Raw genomic sequence first — 16,573 nt, 5'->3', positions numbered from 1 at the left:
TGTGTTGGGTTTCAGACCTGGGACAAGGGGCTGAGGTTTATATTTTACATGCCAAAGTAGACCTGACCTCCATGTTCTCCCAGCATCCCTCAGGCCTACAGGACCTCTACTGAGAACTTTCTAGTCCCTGCTGCCTTTTCTTCAGAGCCTCTTCCCATAGAACAGACAGTTTGGTCTCTCCCCACTCTTCCTTCTCTCTGCATGTACGCTTTCTTTCTTTCTTTCTTTCTTTCTTTCTTTCTTTCTTTCTTTCTTTCTTTCTTTCTTTCTTTCTTTCTTTCTTTCTTTCTTTCTTTCTTTCTTTCCTTCCTTCCTCCCTCCCTCCCTCCCTCCCTCCCTCCCTCCCTCCCTCCCTCCCTCCCTCCCTTCTTTCTTTCTTTCTTTCTTTCTTTCTTTCTTTCTTTCTTTCTTTCTTTATTTCTTTCTCTCCCCCCTTTCCCTCTGTCTCTTTTTACATTTCGACCTCACTAGGCTCTTTCAGGGCCAGTTAATTGGCCTGCCTGAGAGCACCCTCCCAATAAACCTGTGTTTATATATATTTTATTCTGGTTTGAATTGGCCCATTTCACCCACAGAGAAATAACTTATCAAGACGTTGCTCCTTCTAATTTTTTTCTAGAAGCCTGACTTGGAAACAATAAGGATATAAGTAATTAGTCATCAATCTCTAAGTCAGCTTTTGTTTACCCGAGTAGACCTTTATAACTTTAGAATTTATAAGCCTTATTTATTAAATATTCCTTATTCATCAAACATGTGATGTTTCCTGTCTAAAATTTTCTAGAAGTTTGGTGTTGAACAGTTAGCAAAGATATAAGAGGTGAGACATACATCTCTAAAGTTCTGTTAACCTAAGCATAACCTTTATGACCTTAGGAATTTATCATCATACAAAAATCTATCCTAATCCACAATATTTTGGAGACCTGCTGTTTCCTCTGTAGTCTAGAGAGGAGGTACAATGATAAGCAGAGGGCTCAGCAGCATTAAGAAGTTTTGTGATTGCTGCCTTGGCTTGTTTATATCATAGAGTCATCTTAACTAAGATGGTGGTGAAGCTACATGTACCCTTTATAACCGTAGTAAAGATGGCTGCCAGCCAGATGGTTGCTTCCATCCTGATGAGGCCATCAACCAAGATGGAGGTGAGCAGCATGGTTGCTATCTGAAAACATCTATTAATCTTGGGTATTCTGAGCACATGAACCTCAAGAAGAAGGAAGACCAAAGTGTGGATACTTCAGTCTTTTTTAGACGGGGGATCAAAATACCCATGAGAGGAGATACAGAGACAAAGTGTGGAGCAGAGACTGAAGGAAAGGCCATCCAGGGACTGTCCCACTAGGGGATCCATCCCATATACAGTTACCAAACCCAGACACTATTGTGGATGCCAAACAAATGCTTACTGACAGGATCCTGATATAGCTGTCTCCTGAGAGACTTTACCAGTACCTGACAAATACAGAAGTGGATGCTCATAGCCAATGGACTTAGCACAGGGTTCCCAATGGAGGAGCTAGAGAAATGACTGAAGGAACTGAAGGGGTTTACAGCCCCATAGGAGGAACAACAATATCAACCAAGCAGTGCCTCCAGAGCTCCCAGGGACTAAACCACCAACCAAAGAGTACACATGGAGGGACCCATGGCTCCAGTCACATATGTAGCAGAGGATGGCCTTGTTGGACATCAATGAGAGGAGAGGTCCTAAGTCCTGTGAAGGCTTAATGCCTCAGTGTAGGGGAATGCCAGGACAGGGAAGTGGAAGTGGGTGGGTTGGTGAACAGGGGAAGGGGGAATGGGATGGGGGTTTTCAGAGGGGAAACAAGGAGAGGGGATAACATTTGAAATGTAAATAAAGAAAATATCTAATAGAAGAAAACATCTATTTTCCTAAACAAGAGTTGAATTCAAGTTACACAGGCAGCATGCTGTCATAGGTCTATTTGTTTAAACAAATATAGAAGCCTATATTTGTTGAATCCCAAATATAGGCTGCTATAGTAGATTAAGATTACTTGTGTATAGGTTTTTAACAATTATCAGCCATTTATTACAAGTTTTAAGCCTTTTGTCACAGGTTTTACAGATATTTCTTAAAAATAATACCCAATAAACTTACAAACCCGAGTTAAAGAGTCTACCCAATAGTTGTTAAGAGATTTTGTTTGAAAGTAGAGCAAAGAATTTGTAGAGATAAAAGATTTTTAAGAGTGGAAAGTAGAAAAAGCTTAGGGATAAGAGGCTTTTGAGACTGCAGAACAGAGGAAGTTTATATAGAAGAGATTTGGGGATCATTTGCGCAGTGGCAGAAGTTGTTACCTTGTGAAAGAATTTGGAAAGATGAATGGTTAGGGCAGGTAGAGGGAAGTGTAGGCATGTTTTTTGTGCACTGTGTAAGATTATCCTTGTGTTGTTCAAATGTTGATATATCTGTCCTTATTTCTCATTTCAATCTGGACACATGGCATTGTAATTCTTATGTCAAGAATGTCCTGTCTTGTGAGTTTGCATAAACTTTTTTTTTTTTTTTTTTTAACCATTTATTCTCTGCCTTGTCAATAAATGCTGCTCACCCAGTGGCTGGGTAGAAGACAGAATAGGGGGGAAGGAACGACCACCAGTCAAGGAAAGGAGTAAGGGGAAGAGGAGTTGGAATTGAAGCAATGAGGAAAAGGAGAGAGAGAGAGAGAGAGAGAGAGAGGGGGAGAGAGAGAGATCTCATAGAAACATACCTGAAACCCAAAGAGCTAGACCAATAATAAGAAGCTAGTATATTGTGATCATGGCTGGGAGGTAGCCAGATTAGTTTAGAGGGTAATCATTTGACTGCCCAGATATTGAGGTGAGGTATTAAAATAAATCCTAGCTTTTCTGTGTCACTATATTATATAGCTAGGATAAAGATATACAGCTGCTGGATTAATTCACTTACACTTATATTATAATAATTTATTTTATAGGGAAGAAACAGCTGGAGAGCCAGACCCTAGAGTTTGGAAACAAATATGATGGGTGGTAGAAGCCAGCAGAAACAAATGATTAAAACATGCTTTAGGAGATTAAATGATTAAAACATGCCTTAGGAGACTCAGATCAGTAGATTGGTGTGGTTAGGAGTGGCTGAGCTGGTTAGGGTGTTCATATATGCCTCATCTGGGTTTTAGCACCAGGTATATAAAGTAAGGATATGACTGTTCCAAGGTATGGTTGAAGGAAGGTTTTTGTCATAGATATGAGGGAGAGCACAGCTAGAAGCATCTGGAAGAGTCTAGAGCAAGGAATGAAAATCAGTCGTAGACTAAACATGGCCAGTAGACTGAACCAGGCCATTAAGGAGAAAGGGACACACACACACACACACACACACACACACACACACACTGAGAGGGGGGGAAGAGGTGGGGGGCAAGAAATTCAAGAGGGGGGGGAACAGAGCATATGGCTAGAATTATATAGGAACTGAGAAGCTGGGGGAAGGAGACCCATGAGCTGGAGAAGTGGGGGGTGGGTGTGGGGGTGGGTGTGGGTGTGGGGGGAGAAGAGCTGGGAACCCAGCTTGGACTCTGGAACAGGTACTTGCTGTATTGAGAGGACCTGAGGCCAGCTTGTGCTTTGATATGCTGATAAGCACCACAATTAGCCATCTGTCCCAAGTTTCTTTTGAACCTGACAGTTACAGAATTCTAATTCATCGGAACTTCTTAAATAGTAAGTTCAAACTTCAGACAAATTATCAGTTTTTTATAAATATAATTAGTGTGAGAAAGAAATTCAGAAGGCAGGGGGTATAGAATAGAACAGGGCTCTGTATTAACCGGCTGTATGGAGGGCACCTGTGTACAGGTGCAAAACCAGCTAATACTCTTAGTGATATCCCTGGGATTGGGAAGACAGACATACGCCAGTGTGTACCCACCTGTCCAGTGTCTTGAGCTGTGGCCTTGTGTGGTGAAATCCCCCTCTCCTGACTCTTTCTGAATCCTGACTGGGTGGTCATTTGCGAATCTCTCTCTGTGATCGGCAATGTGGATTTCTTAGCAGCATGTGTCCTGTGAATAAACATACATGTAGTCATTGTCCTCAAAACTTAGAAGACCACTCCAGGTCCTGAGACCATCCTACTCCACAGGAGCTAGACACAGACATAGAAACAGTAGCCATCTCTCTGGATTCAGAGTCAAGGAAGTCACTCAGTGGACCACAGAGAAAGGCCTTCTCTGTGGCCTCGTGCAGGTTGTTAAATGGTAACCTGACTCTAGGGAAGCCAGTGGAGAGTAGGTTTTGGGCAGTGTAAGAGGAGTTCCAGGCACAGTAGTTAGCGAAACCACTCACTGTAGCTTGTGAAAGCTGCATCTGTGCTTGACCCTGCCTCATTTAATTTATCATGCTTTTAATTATTCAAGAAATGTGTTCATCAAATTGCAGTGCCTGCAAGGAGAAACCAATTTGTAAAGCAGAGGTTTGCTACTCCTTGCTTCCATTCTTGTTAATGGCCTGTCACATTTGCCGCAGCTGTAGGTTTATAAGCTGCCCTGTAGACATGAAAGGCCACGTCACTGTCACTTCACAGAGCCTATCTACCTGATGACTCTCCACTCCCATGCGAATGTAAGTGGTTATGAGATACTTGAAGAAGAGTCATGCTTTCTTCCATCTCTGGCTGTACATTTCCTCTTCAGTAGGAATTTTGTCATGTGCACAATCCTAGCCCTCTTGCAACAAAATGACAGTTTTCTGTAAAGTCGGTGATGACGGTTTAAAGAAATGCCTTTCCAAGAAAAGAAAGTAGGACCAGGTCCTGGATTCTGGAACCCTAAAACAGGCTGCCAGGCCTCACTTAGGGTAGAAATATCTTTGCCTGGGGGATACAAGATGTACAAGCTGTGGGTAACTGTGTGCTTGGGAAAGCATGCCATGAGCTTCTAAAGGGAAGTCTTTCTTTCAGAGACAGGATGGGGGAGAGAAAGGGGAAGAAGGGAGAGGTGAAAGATGAATGTGGGAGAGGGAGAGCAGGAGAGGAGGAGGATGGGGAGAGGGAAGGGGAAGAGAAAACCTGACACAGACTCACCATGGCCAGAGACCTGGGATATGTGTGAGCCGCTTAGTGGAAGAACCACTCACAATGCCACAGTTTCCTGGGAACACCTATGCCATGCTCTACACACTGTGGATGTGTGCCCATCCTCCACCCTGTTCTGTTATTTCAGAGGCTAGCCTTGCCCACTCAGACGGCACAGCTGCATCCTGACTGGTTCCCACAACAGTTCTTGGGCCCCGCCACAGTGGTTGATGGGTAGTAACTGCCTCAGCTTGCCACCACTTTGGTCATACAGCAGTTACATGCATGACCTGGGTTCTTCTCATTGAATAAGTCCAGCTCTTCTCTGTCCCGACATTGCCTACTTCACCTTGATTACCTAAACCACACCTGATAGTCTAGCCTGCTGTATGGTGCCTGTGATAAGTACGATTGGTCTTTCAACTTCCCTCATATTAGGGGAGCTTTGAGAAGAGCCACACCCAGATGAGAGGAAACATCCCATGTAGGAACTAGGCGAAAGGAGGAACTTACCACCTGCAAATTACAGTCCAGGTGAGACTGGCCAAACCACCAATGAGAAGCGCACCCAGTGCAATGGAGACCCAGGCTGCCCGAGGGAGCCTGCCAGAATCTGTATAGGAGGACACAGGTCAGCAGATCTGGCCAGCAAGACCACAGATCCTCACCTGACTGACCCCTACCACAACTCATGGTGGAAAAGCTGTTTAGATAATATGTCCTTCCCTGAGTGAATTGAAGGCAGGGAGAGCTGGCAGGGACTGGCTCTTATCTGGGAGAGAGGTTCAGGTCTAGTGATGGTCACAGTACCCACAGTGAAGGCCAGTTACTAGGGCAGTGAGCTTCCTGAGTTTCTTACGGCTCCTAAAGGACTCAGATGGGGCATGACAGAGGGGACACAGCAGCTGTAGCTGAAGAACACAGCACAATACTCAGACTGTCTTCATATGCATTTGCAAAGACTGTGGGATTCAGCTAGGGTCCAGGAAGGCAGAATGGAGCCCTGTGCACTTAGAACTTTTAGGGAATCTAGGGATAGACAGCGAATTTCCCACATAAATTGAATTACTCACTGGGAGTTAGCACAGGGCAGAGCCCTGGAACCAGCCTAGCCAGGGACCTGTAACATCAGATCCTGGAGTCTGAGCAGGTGTTGCTCTCACGCCTCCTGTGCTGCTGCCAAGTTCCTAACCCAGTGACTTCCTGCGAGGAACTGTCTGTCTGGAGCCAGTAGCCCTTGCTTCAAAATCTCTGCTCTCACAGCCTTGCTATGAACTCTTGTCAGCTGTTCATCACTGGCTCTTTGGAATTGTTAGAAATCACCCAGCAGAGAACTGGATTTTCACTGTCATGTACTGAGTCCATCACTGTAAAAGGTGCCACACCCTTAAAGCTATGAGGACTAGTTCCAGCAGTAGGCTGCAGGGGCTGGGTCAGTGCAGGCTAGGGATGATTCTGAGTGTGTGTGAGAGAGGAGGCAGTTGAGGCCTGGTAGCTTAGACTGGCTTTCCAGCTGGCACCTGCACCCCAGCTGTTCTCTGTCTCTCTAGAATCTGAAAATCTCTTGGAAGCTGGGGACACCGGTGTTTCTTAAAGTTGCCCCTTGGGGTTTAAATTTGGCAGCATTTCTATTAAAAACTATTTAGACCACTTTCATTCTCTACCTGGCTTCTTTCCTGGACACTGCCTGACCAAGATCTCTCTATCCTTCCCTAGTGTGGACTTGGCAGTGCATTAGGCCACCTACTGTCCCTTGTCCTGTGCATGACTGTAGAGTCTCAGGACTCGGCCTGTGCCCTGTGTTCAGCTCTATGAGTCCTTTGTACAGGTGAAACCTCTATATTTTGTCACTCTGGGATGACTTGATCAATTTCAGCCTGGTTAAGACCTTCAGTCCCACACTTACAAGGGCCATTGTCCATCTCTTGTGTTTCTGGAACGTGTGCTCTTTGGTGATAACACATCAAATGAAGAAACCCTGTTCTCAACACTTTTCTGGCTTTAAGGCTAATCATTCAGAAAGGAATTCTGAAGACACCCCAGGGCTAAGCATTAGAATTGCAGACAGGTGCCCTTTAGCTGACTGACAGCATCGGGAGTTTTCTTCTTGGCCCTTGAAGCGCTCTCATGGGATGAAGTGAGGTTAGCAATGTTCCTGGGCCTGTAGGGAATCAGGATGCTGACTCCAGCGCTTCACAGCTCGCTTTGGCAGGTTTCTTTCTGAATTAGCTTTCTTGAATTTACAATGGTAAATGCAGACAGAAGTGGCCTCAGATTCTGTTCTACACACTCTGTGGCAGGATTTGCATCAAAAGGTGTTTCGGGCATGCTATTGAAAGCTGTCACAGTGTCAGTGCCTGAATTTCTCCAGATCTCATTGTCTATTTGCTATTTGTGCAGGGTGAGCCTCAGTTTAGCACTTGCGAAAGTTTGGGGTCACTCTCTAGAAACATAGCTAGCGTCTCAGAACCTTAAACATGGTATTTTTCTTATTTCAAAGAAACTGGCCAACCGGCACTGCAAGGGAGCCACTCACCTACGCAGGTCTTCTCATCCTCACCTAGCACATAGGGGTCTGTGCACACACACTGGAAGCCTCCCTTGGTGTTCTTGCACTTTGCAGAGGGGTGGCAAGGTGGGTGTGTCAGATCTGCACACTCATTAACATCTGCAGGAACAATGCACAATCAGTAGCAGGGAAGAAGGAGCCCGTGTCGTGTCCTCAGCTCCACGTACCAGATTCTCCTTTTCCAGGCCACCAAGGGCCATGGTTGGTCCCAAGGACACCAGTGTCACAGCCTTGTCACTTTCCATGTTGTTTGGCTACCTCGTATTCATGGTACTTAACACAAAGCACCCGTGGAGTGCCTTAGTCCTGGTTCTGTGGTCAGGCCTATCTCAGCCACTCCTGTGGTTCATGCTCTAACTTGTCCCTGCTTCCGCTGATGCTCAGGCTTCTGCTTAGCCTCTACTGCCATTTTCTTATGAGCATGAGTCACTGAGCATAAGGGCCAGACGTGCCATCTCTGCCTCACTGTATGAAGACTCGGACGGTTACTGTAGACTTAGCTCTGCCTCAGCGTGAGGCACATTGTACTTGAGGGAGGTAATGGATGACAGATAGATACTATGCCCTTCTCTCCTTCTCAATGCATCCCAGGGAATCTTATAATTACCTTTCCTGTATGCTTTTTTTTTTTTTTTTTTTTGTTTTTGTTTTTGTTTTTGTGGCTGCCTCAAGGAGTCACCACAAACAGAGAGCCTTAGAACCGGTCCCCTTTCGGTTCTGGAGGCCAGAAGCTTAATGAAGGTGTCAGAGCACAGTGTCTCCCCAGAGGTTCTTCGTTTTCTTCTCCCAGAACAACTCTGAATGTGTCACATCCTGTAGACTTATTGTCATGTTCCCCAGTTCTCTCTAGCTGTCCTTGTCTCTTTTCTTGTAAGGACCCTGGACCCTGGCTGAGGGCCACCTGGAAGCTTCTGAAAAGATTCTATTTGCAAACAGGGCTACATCCTGAGATTCTGATGCTTAGGACTTGGACTTTCTTGTAGACAACAGTAAATCTCAGACACAACAATTCCTGTTTATTCTAAACTGAAGTCAATCTAGGAGCTAGCGAATGTGAGATCATACACAATCTGGGCTTTCTTGCAGATTATAAACCCTGAGGTGTGTGCAGCAAGTCTACCCTGAGTAGAGATTTGTGCTTCCTAGGAAGGAAAAAGAAAACATGTTGAGGCTAGCTACCTTAGTAGAACTCTAGTGCAGCCAGAATGGAAGATCAAAGTGTTATGTGTCTGATAAGATTTTGTTTTTATTCAAAAGCAGTAGAGTCTCAGGTCACCATGAACATATCTTCACAGATCTGTTTATTCCTGAAAGCAGACATAGAAATAGATGTGCTTATCTCTTAGGAGGGAGACAGGGAAGCCAAGGACAGCACCCAGGATGCCAAAAGAAGAGGCAGAGAGAGTAGGTAACTAAAATGTTTGAATTATATAGGGAAGGGTCTCTGGGGGAAAGGGCAGTCTAGTCCCCGGCTGGCAAGTTCTGTAATAGGTAGGGACTGAGGGATGCTGGGAGAAGCTGGAGGCCAGATCTACTTTGCATTCTGAATTATGATATGGCTATCAGCCTACAGGGTAGCAAGAGTGGAATGTGGTATTTTAGATGAGATATCTCCCATAGTCTTGGGCATTTGAGTACTTGGTCACAGTTGAATTCACTGTTTGTGGAGGATCATCATGTGTATGTCAAGTTTCAACCCCAGGGCAAGTTGCTAAGGTAACATATCAAAGCTGTGAAATGAAGCCTGTGTTGTAGTAGAGATAACAAGATGTTTCATACATTACAGCAATGGAGCATCTGCCAAGGAGAGTTGAACACATGTGGCAGAGGGAGATAGACAGAGAGAGAGACAAAGACAGAGGTAGCAAGAGACAGACCAACAGACAGGCTTCATTTCACAGCTTCATGCAATGGCCTCTTAGGACCTCTTGCTCTCTTAAAGACCTTCATGTAGGGACTCCCCTGCCACACTGTCTGACCTCAGTGACTCTCTGAGACTGTAGGGGAAGATTCCATGACCTCTTTACTCTCACATCTTTCATGATTCTCAATCTAGAACCATGTGGATAACACTGGAAAGTTTCCTACCAGCCTGCGATGGACTCTAGAGCCCCAAGTCACATATGAAGTTTCTTTTTGTTCTTGCTCATTTTCATTACAGACATGCATAAGAGTGATTACCAATAATCATTTGCTAGAATCAATATTAGGGTATCTTAAAATCTTCTTCAACAAATAAATTAAACCACTACTTTTAAATTTATTCCCAGGCAAGTTCTTAGGACAAGGGCAGAAAGTGGCTACAATTTTACCAAAATCTCACAATAATAGTCTCTAGCCCAGTTACCAATGCTTTTCTCCTCTACAATCTTTTGACATGGGCCTCCACACTCCACAGAGCTCTCAGGATGACTATCCTCTAAGATCATAGTAGGAAGGTCATTAAGTCACACTGCAAGATTCAACCACTTTTCTAGTCCTAAGTTCCAAGGTCTTCGACATTCCTCCAAAACCGAATATGCTCAGGTCTGGCATAGTAATAGCTCATTTCTAGTACTAAAACATCTGTGTTCATTACTTTTGTATTACTGTGATAAAATACCATAATCAAGGCAATTTGTTGAAGGAAAGGTTTATTTGTCCTGACGATTCCAGATAATAGTCCATCATGGCATGGCAGCAGGCAGGCATGGTGGCTGAGATCTCACCCCTTGAACCAGAGAGCAAAATTGGAATGGCACAAGATTTTGAACTCTCAAAGCCTATCCCTGATGACATGCTTTCTCCACCAAAACCACATCTCCTCAGCATCCCTGAGTAGTACTTTCAAATGCCTGAAAGTATAGGTTTCAACTCATTTAAACCATCATAGATGGATTTCAGTGGCTAAATGGCATTTGAACAAAGAAGATAAAAATAATCTCATTGGATTTTAAATATCAAATGCTTAATCTTGTAGTTCTCCCTTCTGTAGCCAGTCATGTTGATTGCAACTGGTTGAAGATTGGTTTGGCACATATTCATGCCAGGTCACTACAAAAATACTTAGTCTCTATCATTCTTTAAAGGCTTGGGTTTTTCCTTGAAATTACTTCTTTAGATATAGGTAGAGGAAAGATTTAGTAAAGACATCTGAAGATGTAAGCATATCTGTACCTAGAAGGTTTCCTCAATGTACCTCCATGATTTGTGTAAAAAATATTATGAAAACAAAATGGCAGAAAACATGGATTTGTGTTCATAAAACTAGCAATCTCTCTTCATTATCTCTTCCCATGTTGTTGTGTAGAAACACTTAAAGTTATAAAGTCTCAGTTCTGCCATGCTCTTTGTAAGCTCATGAAGACCTTTATGTGTCCAGCCCATATAAATGGGTACCATTTCTTCCAAACAAATCAGAATGGATTCTCATTTAGACATACCTCTTTGCCACTTCTGCTTTTGTGTTCAGTGGTGTATCTTGGGTAAACTTGGTTCTAAAGTACTAGCAGATCCTCCTTAATGTATTCAGCATGGTATTTCATGATGTGCTTAAAGGGCACGAGGCCTCATTCTTGGTGTTGTGCACTTATCAATCAGTTTAAACAGACAACCAATGAGCTGGATTCCATGACCATTCTCACTGTACATGAAGAGCTGGAGGCAGGAGGAAGCCGACCTCAAGGGGCAGAGTAATTAGCTTCTGGAAGAGCCAATCTGGTATGAAGCTGCTGAGTTACTGCACGGGCAAAGAGGTGGCGGTCAGTACTGCTCAATGGGTGCCTCACTCCTCACACTTGGCTTTGTAGTGTCTCAGAGACAATGCCAATTTAATCTCAGAATTGTTGGCCCTATAAGGGTGCTGGTCTGAAAAGAGGATGTTGGATGTTGCTCACAGAGTCTACACTATGAGCTCACTTGTTGCATTTGAGGCCATGTCACCTGAAGCCCCTTTAATTCAAAGAACCTGGGAAGCTTAGAAATTAAGCCAATGGTCACTAAGTCATTAGTCCCTACTGACCATTGTACCACACAACTTCTTTAACTTTAGAGAGCTAGAGACTCTTGAAATAAAAAGTTAGGATAAAAACAGCTGAAAGATGTTGGCTGGAGACAAAAAAAAAACAATTATTTCTATGACATAAAACAATCTAGAGAAAGCAGGATTCTACTTTTAAACTTCATCAGAGAGGAGCCCTGAGAACTGTTATGTCTGTTTATATTCAGCATGGTTCACCCAAGAAGAATGAGCACATGTAGAGTTTTTCTTAGCTAAGCTTTTCCTTGCAATCATAAAACCTAAAGCAAACAGCCTGATTGAGGACATAGAAGTTCAGGTTTTTTAAACAAAATGAAGTAAGGTATACAAATTAAGAGATCACTATGCCTAGGCTGGTCAGCCATAGAACATCACTATGCCAAACCCTGAGGGTCACACCCTAGAGAGATACCACCAGTGGGGAGAAACAGCTTTCCTAGTCAAGTGAGCATTTCTTGTTTAATTGCTAAGCCAAACCAGCATGAAAGCTTTGAGGTTTGTCATAATGTTAATGAAGATTAACTACAAAATGTGATAATTCAGAGTGATCAAAGTAGCAGCTGTCAGAAACAACACCTGCACACAGATGTTGCCACTTCATAGAACATCTGGGCGTCTGTCACTCTTTCCATGGGCATTCTGTCTTCTGGGAGAGAATCTCTGAGTTCTGAGTGATAAAGTCCTTGGTCTTGTTCCCTGGCCCACTGTTGAACAAGATCTGATCCAAAACCGAGCTGGGAGTCTGTCAGCTCTGGGCCTTCACAGCCCACTTTCTACTGGCACAAGCCTGGGAGAATGGAATTGTTGGTTTATATCCCAGGATCCAGGTCAGATGGATGTATTCTCTCAGCTGCTTTCATCTCTTACCTGGTAGGTTTCAGACCCATTGTTTCCTGGGCTCACCATGCTGCCAGCCATTTTTCTATCTCTGCTTCCTCTCTTCCTTGTCCTGCTCTTAGACTACAGTTATGCACTGGGAGAACCCAACCAGACTGTCTGCCAGGGTGTATAGAACACAGGAGTCAATCATGGCCAAGGCTGAGACTTGACCCTCTGCCTCTTTACCATTCTGAGTTTACAAGTAATTAGCATCATAACCTTTCAAGAACAAAACACCCTGGGTTTCAAAGTTAAAATAAAATGTTCATCCTTGTGGCAAAGGAGATGTAAACTAAAGCTCACCCTCAGACACTGAATGTGGGAGCTCAGAGGTATCTGGCATGTTCACAGTCATACCAGCTTTCCATAGGTCTTACAAAGAAAACAAAACTTTGGATTCTATCTCTGTTTGCAAACCAGCCAAGTTCTTTCATGAAATCACCTTTGTATTAGGAGACTTTGCTAAATGTCTCCCATAGTAAGCAGGCCATGGAAGGCTGGCTCTGGTATCCACTCCTTCTATGGGACCACTTGGTATGCAGGGTCTGTCTTCTATTCAGGAGTCTATCACTGATGTGACTAACAGACACTGAGACAATATATCCTCTCTAAAAGCAGGGCCACTGTGACCTCTTTCACTGCTCCATACCCCTGGCAGAAGTACTACTTATAGGAGGCAGATTTTAAGTAAAACAGAAGATGCTACCTACTGTACCAATAAGTCTCATTAGCAGAGAACTAGAGCCTGGATGTATCCTTTCTCACAGACTTGTCTCTCTGCAGATAAAACCCAGGACTCAGACTTTTCCACAAGAGGCTAACACTCTTGTCAACTTCCCAACCATCTTGGAGGTGATTCCTACTCTGCAGAGTCATAAGAGAGAACTGGGTAGAGGAAGTTAGGGGAGTTCTTACGGCAGGACCTGAGATTTCCCGCTTCCTTCTGCTCTCAGGAAATTGATTTCCTGAGCCTGAGGAGGCCGAGAACACAGCTGGGAAGGTGGTGTTCAAGGGTGTGATAGTTCTGGGTCTTTCTATGGGTACCAGAAGTGAGAATCTTCTCTGCTATTTCATTTGGGGGAAAAGGGGCTATAAATTCTGTCCATAACCTTATCTAGAACTTATTAGCTCCTTTTCTTCCTCCTTGCCTAAATCACCATGAGTCCAGATTTGATGTGACTGTCTCCATGGTTTTGCCATCTGGAGAAAGCAATGAAATGCGGGCAACAGAGAGATAGTCTTTCTCCTTAGTGCCAGACCAGCTCTAGGGATACCTGTGCTCAGAAGAATGTTTTGGTAAAGAATCTGATATTTTTTCACAGGGAAGCAGATTGTTTTGTAATTACTGTTAACCACACCACATGGCACCACTGACCTTTACAGACAGGAGTCTCTGAGTCCCATCCATTCTGGGTACATGTGACCTGCTCCTGGCCTTGCAGCTTGTATCCATGGAGACAGGAATATACCAGCACCAGCTTCCCAGATTCTTCACAGTGCACAAAGTTTCCATTGTCCACCTTCTCTGGGAAGACACATTTGTCATCTGTGGAATGTTGAAGGTCAAAATGCAGTGAAGCCACCAGGAAAAAAGACTCTAGATCACCAGCCCCACTATGGACAGAGCTGTACCTCTTCATTAAAACTTTACACCCCAATACTCTGTATCCGCGCAGCACAACATTTGGAGATGGAGGCTGCAGAGAGGTTTCCTTGATCATTTCTTGGCCTGGGATGGAAGCGGTTAATAAGTTTGTCTATGTGTCTCTCTCAATTGGCATGAACAACATGCATCCCTGTGTTTCTTTCTGCAAACAGGTTCTAGGCCTTGAAGAAATGCCTGCTATGTAGCTAATTCTTCTGCTCCCACTTGGAGCCAAGTCTTATATGGCACAAATCTGATGTCATAGTTAGTGAAAGAGAAAACACTTTGCATGGTTGAGAAAATTCCTCAGTGTGAAGTGCTTGTCATGCAAGTGTGAGGATCAGAATTTGGATACCCAGAGACAACATAAAATAGTAATCTGGCCACAACCCACAAGAGGCAAAGACAAGGAATTCTCAGAACAACCTGGCTAGCCAGATCAGGGAGTCACTAGAATCAGTGAGATCCTGCCTCAATAAAGTAAGGTGAATATAGATTGAGAAAACTCAATGTCAGCCTCAGGTCTTCAGATGTACGTGTGCACAAAATGTGCATCCAAACATATGCAAGATCCACACAATATCTATACACTACACACACACACATGTATACATGCAAAAAATAATATATATTTTGAGTCAGTGGCAGTTTATGAGATATAATTTAGTCTGTCGTAAGCATGTATAGAACTAAAACCAGGGTGAGAACCTTTACTTTGCTAATTAAGCATCAGGAATCTGTTGGTCCCTGCTTGGTTTTACATCTTTTTTTTAATTATTTTTTTATTCGATATATTTTTTATTTACATTTCAAATGATTTCCCCTTTTCTGGACCCCCACTCCCCAAAAGTCACATAAGCCCCCTTCCCTTCCCCTGTTCTCCCACCCACCCCTTCCCACTTCCCTGTTCTGGTTTTGCCCTATACTGCTACACTGAGTCTTTCCAGAACCAGGGGCCACTCCTCCATTCTTCTTGTACCTCATTTGATGTGTGGATTATGTTTTGGGTATTCCAATTTTCTAGGCTAATATCCACTTATTAGTGATTGCATACCATGATTGATCTTTTGAGACTGGGTTACCTCACTTAGTATGATGTTCTCCAGCTCCATCCATTTGTCTAAGAATTTCATGAATTCATTGTTTCTAATGGCTGAATAGTAAGTACTCCATTGTGTAGATATACCACAGTTTTTGCAGCCATTCTTCCGTTGAGGGATACCTGGGTTCTTTCCAGGTTCTTTTCTATATTGTCAAATGACCGTCACTACTTGCTCTTAAATGAAAGCTCATCTGCTGCGGCTTAGCCAGGAAGACTGAGCCAGCAGGATTCCAGGAGGCTCTGTACTCATCCATGGTGCCAAGACTCTAGAGCAATGCTCAGATCTCATGGGCATAGAGCCCATGACAGGAGGAGAATCTGGGGGTTGCCAGTTCCCAGCAGTTCCCAAGCACAGTGTATAAACCTAGATGGAACATATGCCTGCCAACTGTAGCAGACCTCTGCTCCGATTCTTTGGTCTTGCTGGGGTGCTACCATTCTACAGGAGAAGACAAGGCTCAGTCTCGCCAGTGCTTTCTCAGCAGGACAGGTTTACAATCAGCCTCTTTGAGAGGCTAAACTGACTTTAATGTTATAATAAAATAACAAGAGGCTCGGAGTTACCTTGTGGCAAGGTCTCCCTCCACAGTTCGAGGTCCATGCTAGGGATGTCCTCACAGGACTCAAAGTCTTGGGGGAACTTTCCAATATGGAAGGCATCCACAGGTACTCTGGTGAGGCCAGTGTTGTCACAGATGACCCGAGGTAGTGAATGCTTTTCTAGTTCCTGCCTCTGAGCATCTGTGAAGACATGGCTGTTCTCCCACCAAAACCTACACAGGAGAGGGCATGTGAGTGGGGTGGCATGTTCTGCTATTTCTGTTTCCTCATGCACTCAATACCCCCATGGAGAATCCTGTCATAGGGTAGCCACAGCACACAGGGCCTATGAGAATCAGGCATCATAGACATGGAGGAGAAAAGCAGGGTGTGAGCCTGTCTGTGGGATGGACCACAAGTTGATCAACTTGTAGTGGAAGGGCTATCCTGGGTCTGTATGAGTATATTCCTGCCTCAGAAACAAGTATAGCAACAGCAGAGTCAGCCACTGGAAGACCAAGGTCTTGTTCTTATCCCTACCTCCAGGCCAGGGACATCAAAGAGAAAGAAAATAATGTTAGTTCTCAGACTATCACTATGGACAAAGCTCCCATTTTCCACAGCCCTTTACCATATAAACAGTGTGTTCATTCCTACTTGGAAACACATTCCATTAGGATGGGAGAAGGAGCTGAAACCTGCAAAAGGACCCCAGTTGTAATTGACAGCATGAGAAGGAGTCTCCTTTATATCAG

The 16,573-nt window shown here is 44.1% G+C and overlaps 1 protein-coding gene across 1 annotated transcript in view; it reads right to left on the bottom strand.

The window, feature by feature from the left end:
- Nucleotides 1-903: 903 nt before the first annotated feature.
- Nucleotides 904-16,573, bottom strand: part of Tpo (thyroid peroxidase) — a 60,735-nt gene continuing 45,065 nt past the window's right edge. The window contains exons 11-16 of the mRNA XM_052186738.1: nucleotides 15,843-16,051; nucleotides 13,907-14,077; nucleotides 7,602-7,733; nucleotides 5,579-5,678; nucleotides 3,923-4,055; nucleotides 904-945 (exon numbers count right to left, since the gene is read on the bottom strand). Of these exons, the coding sequence (XP_052042698.1) occupies nucleotides 904-945; nucleotides 3,923-4,055; nucleotides 5,579-5,678; nucleotides 7,602-7,733; nucleotides 13,907-14,077; nucleotides 15,843-16,051 (787 nt within the window). The remainder of the gene's footprint in view (nucleotides 946-3,922; nucleotides 4,056-5,578; nucleotides 5,679-7,601; nucleotides 7,734-13,906; nucleotides 14,078-15,842; nucleotides 16,052-16,573) is intronic.

This window comes from Apodemus sylvaticus, chromosome 6 (assembly GCF_947179515.1).
Source record: "Apodemus sylvaticus chromosome 6, mApoSyl1.1, whole genome shotgun sequence".
Lineage (NCBI taxonomy): Eukaryota > Metazoa > Chordata > Mammalia > Rodentia > Muridae > Apodemus > Apodemus sylvaticus.
Note: the sequence above shows the minus strand (reverse complement) of the source record. Positions and strands in the feature narration are given on the sequence as shown.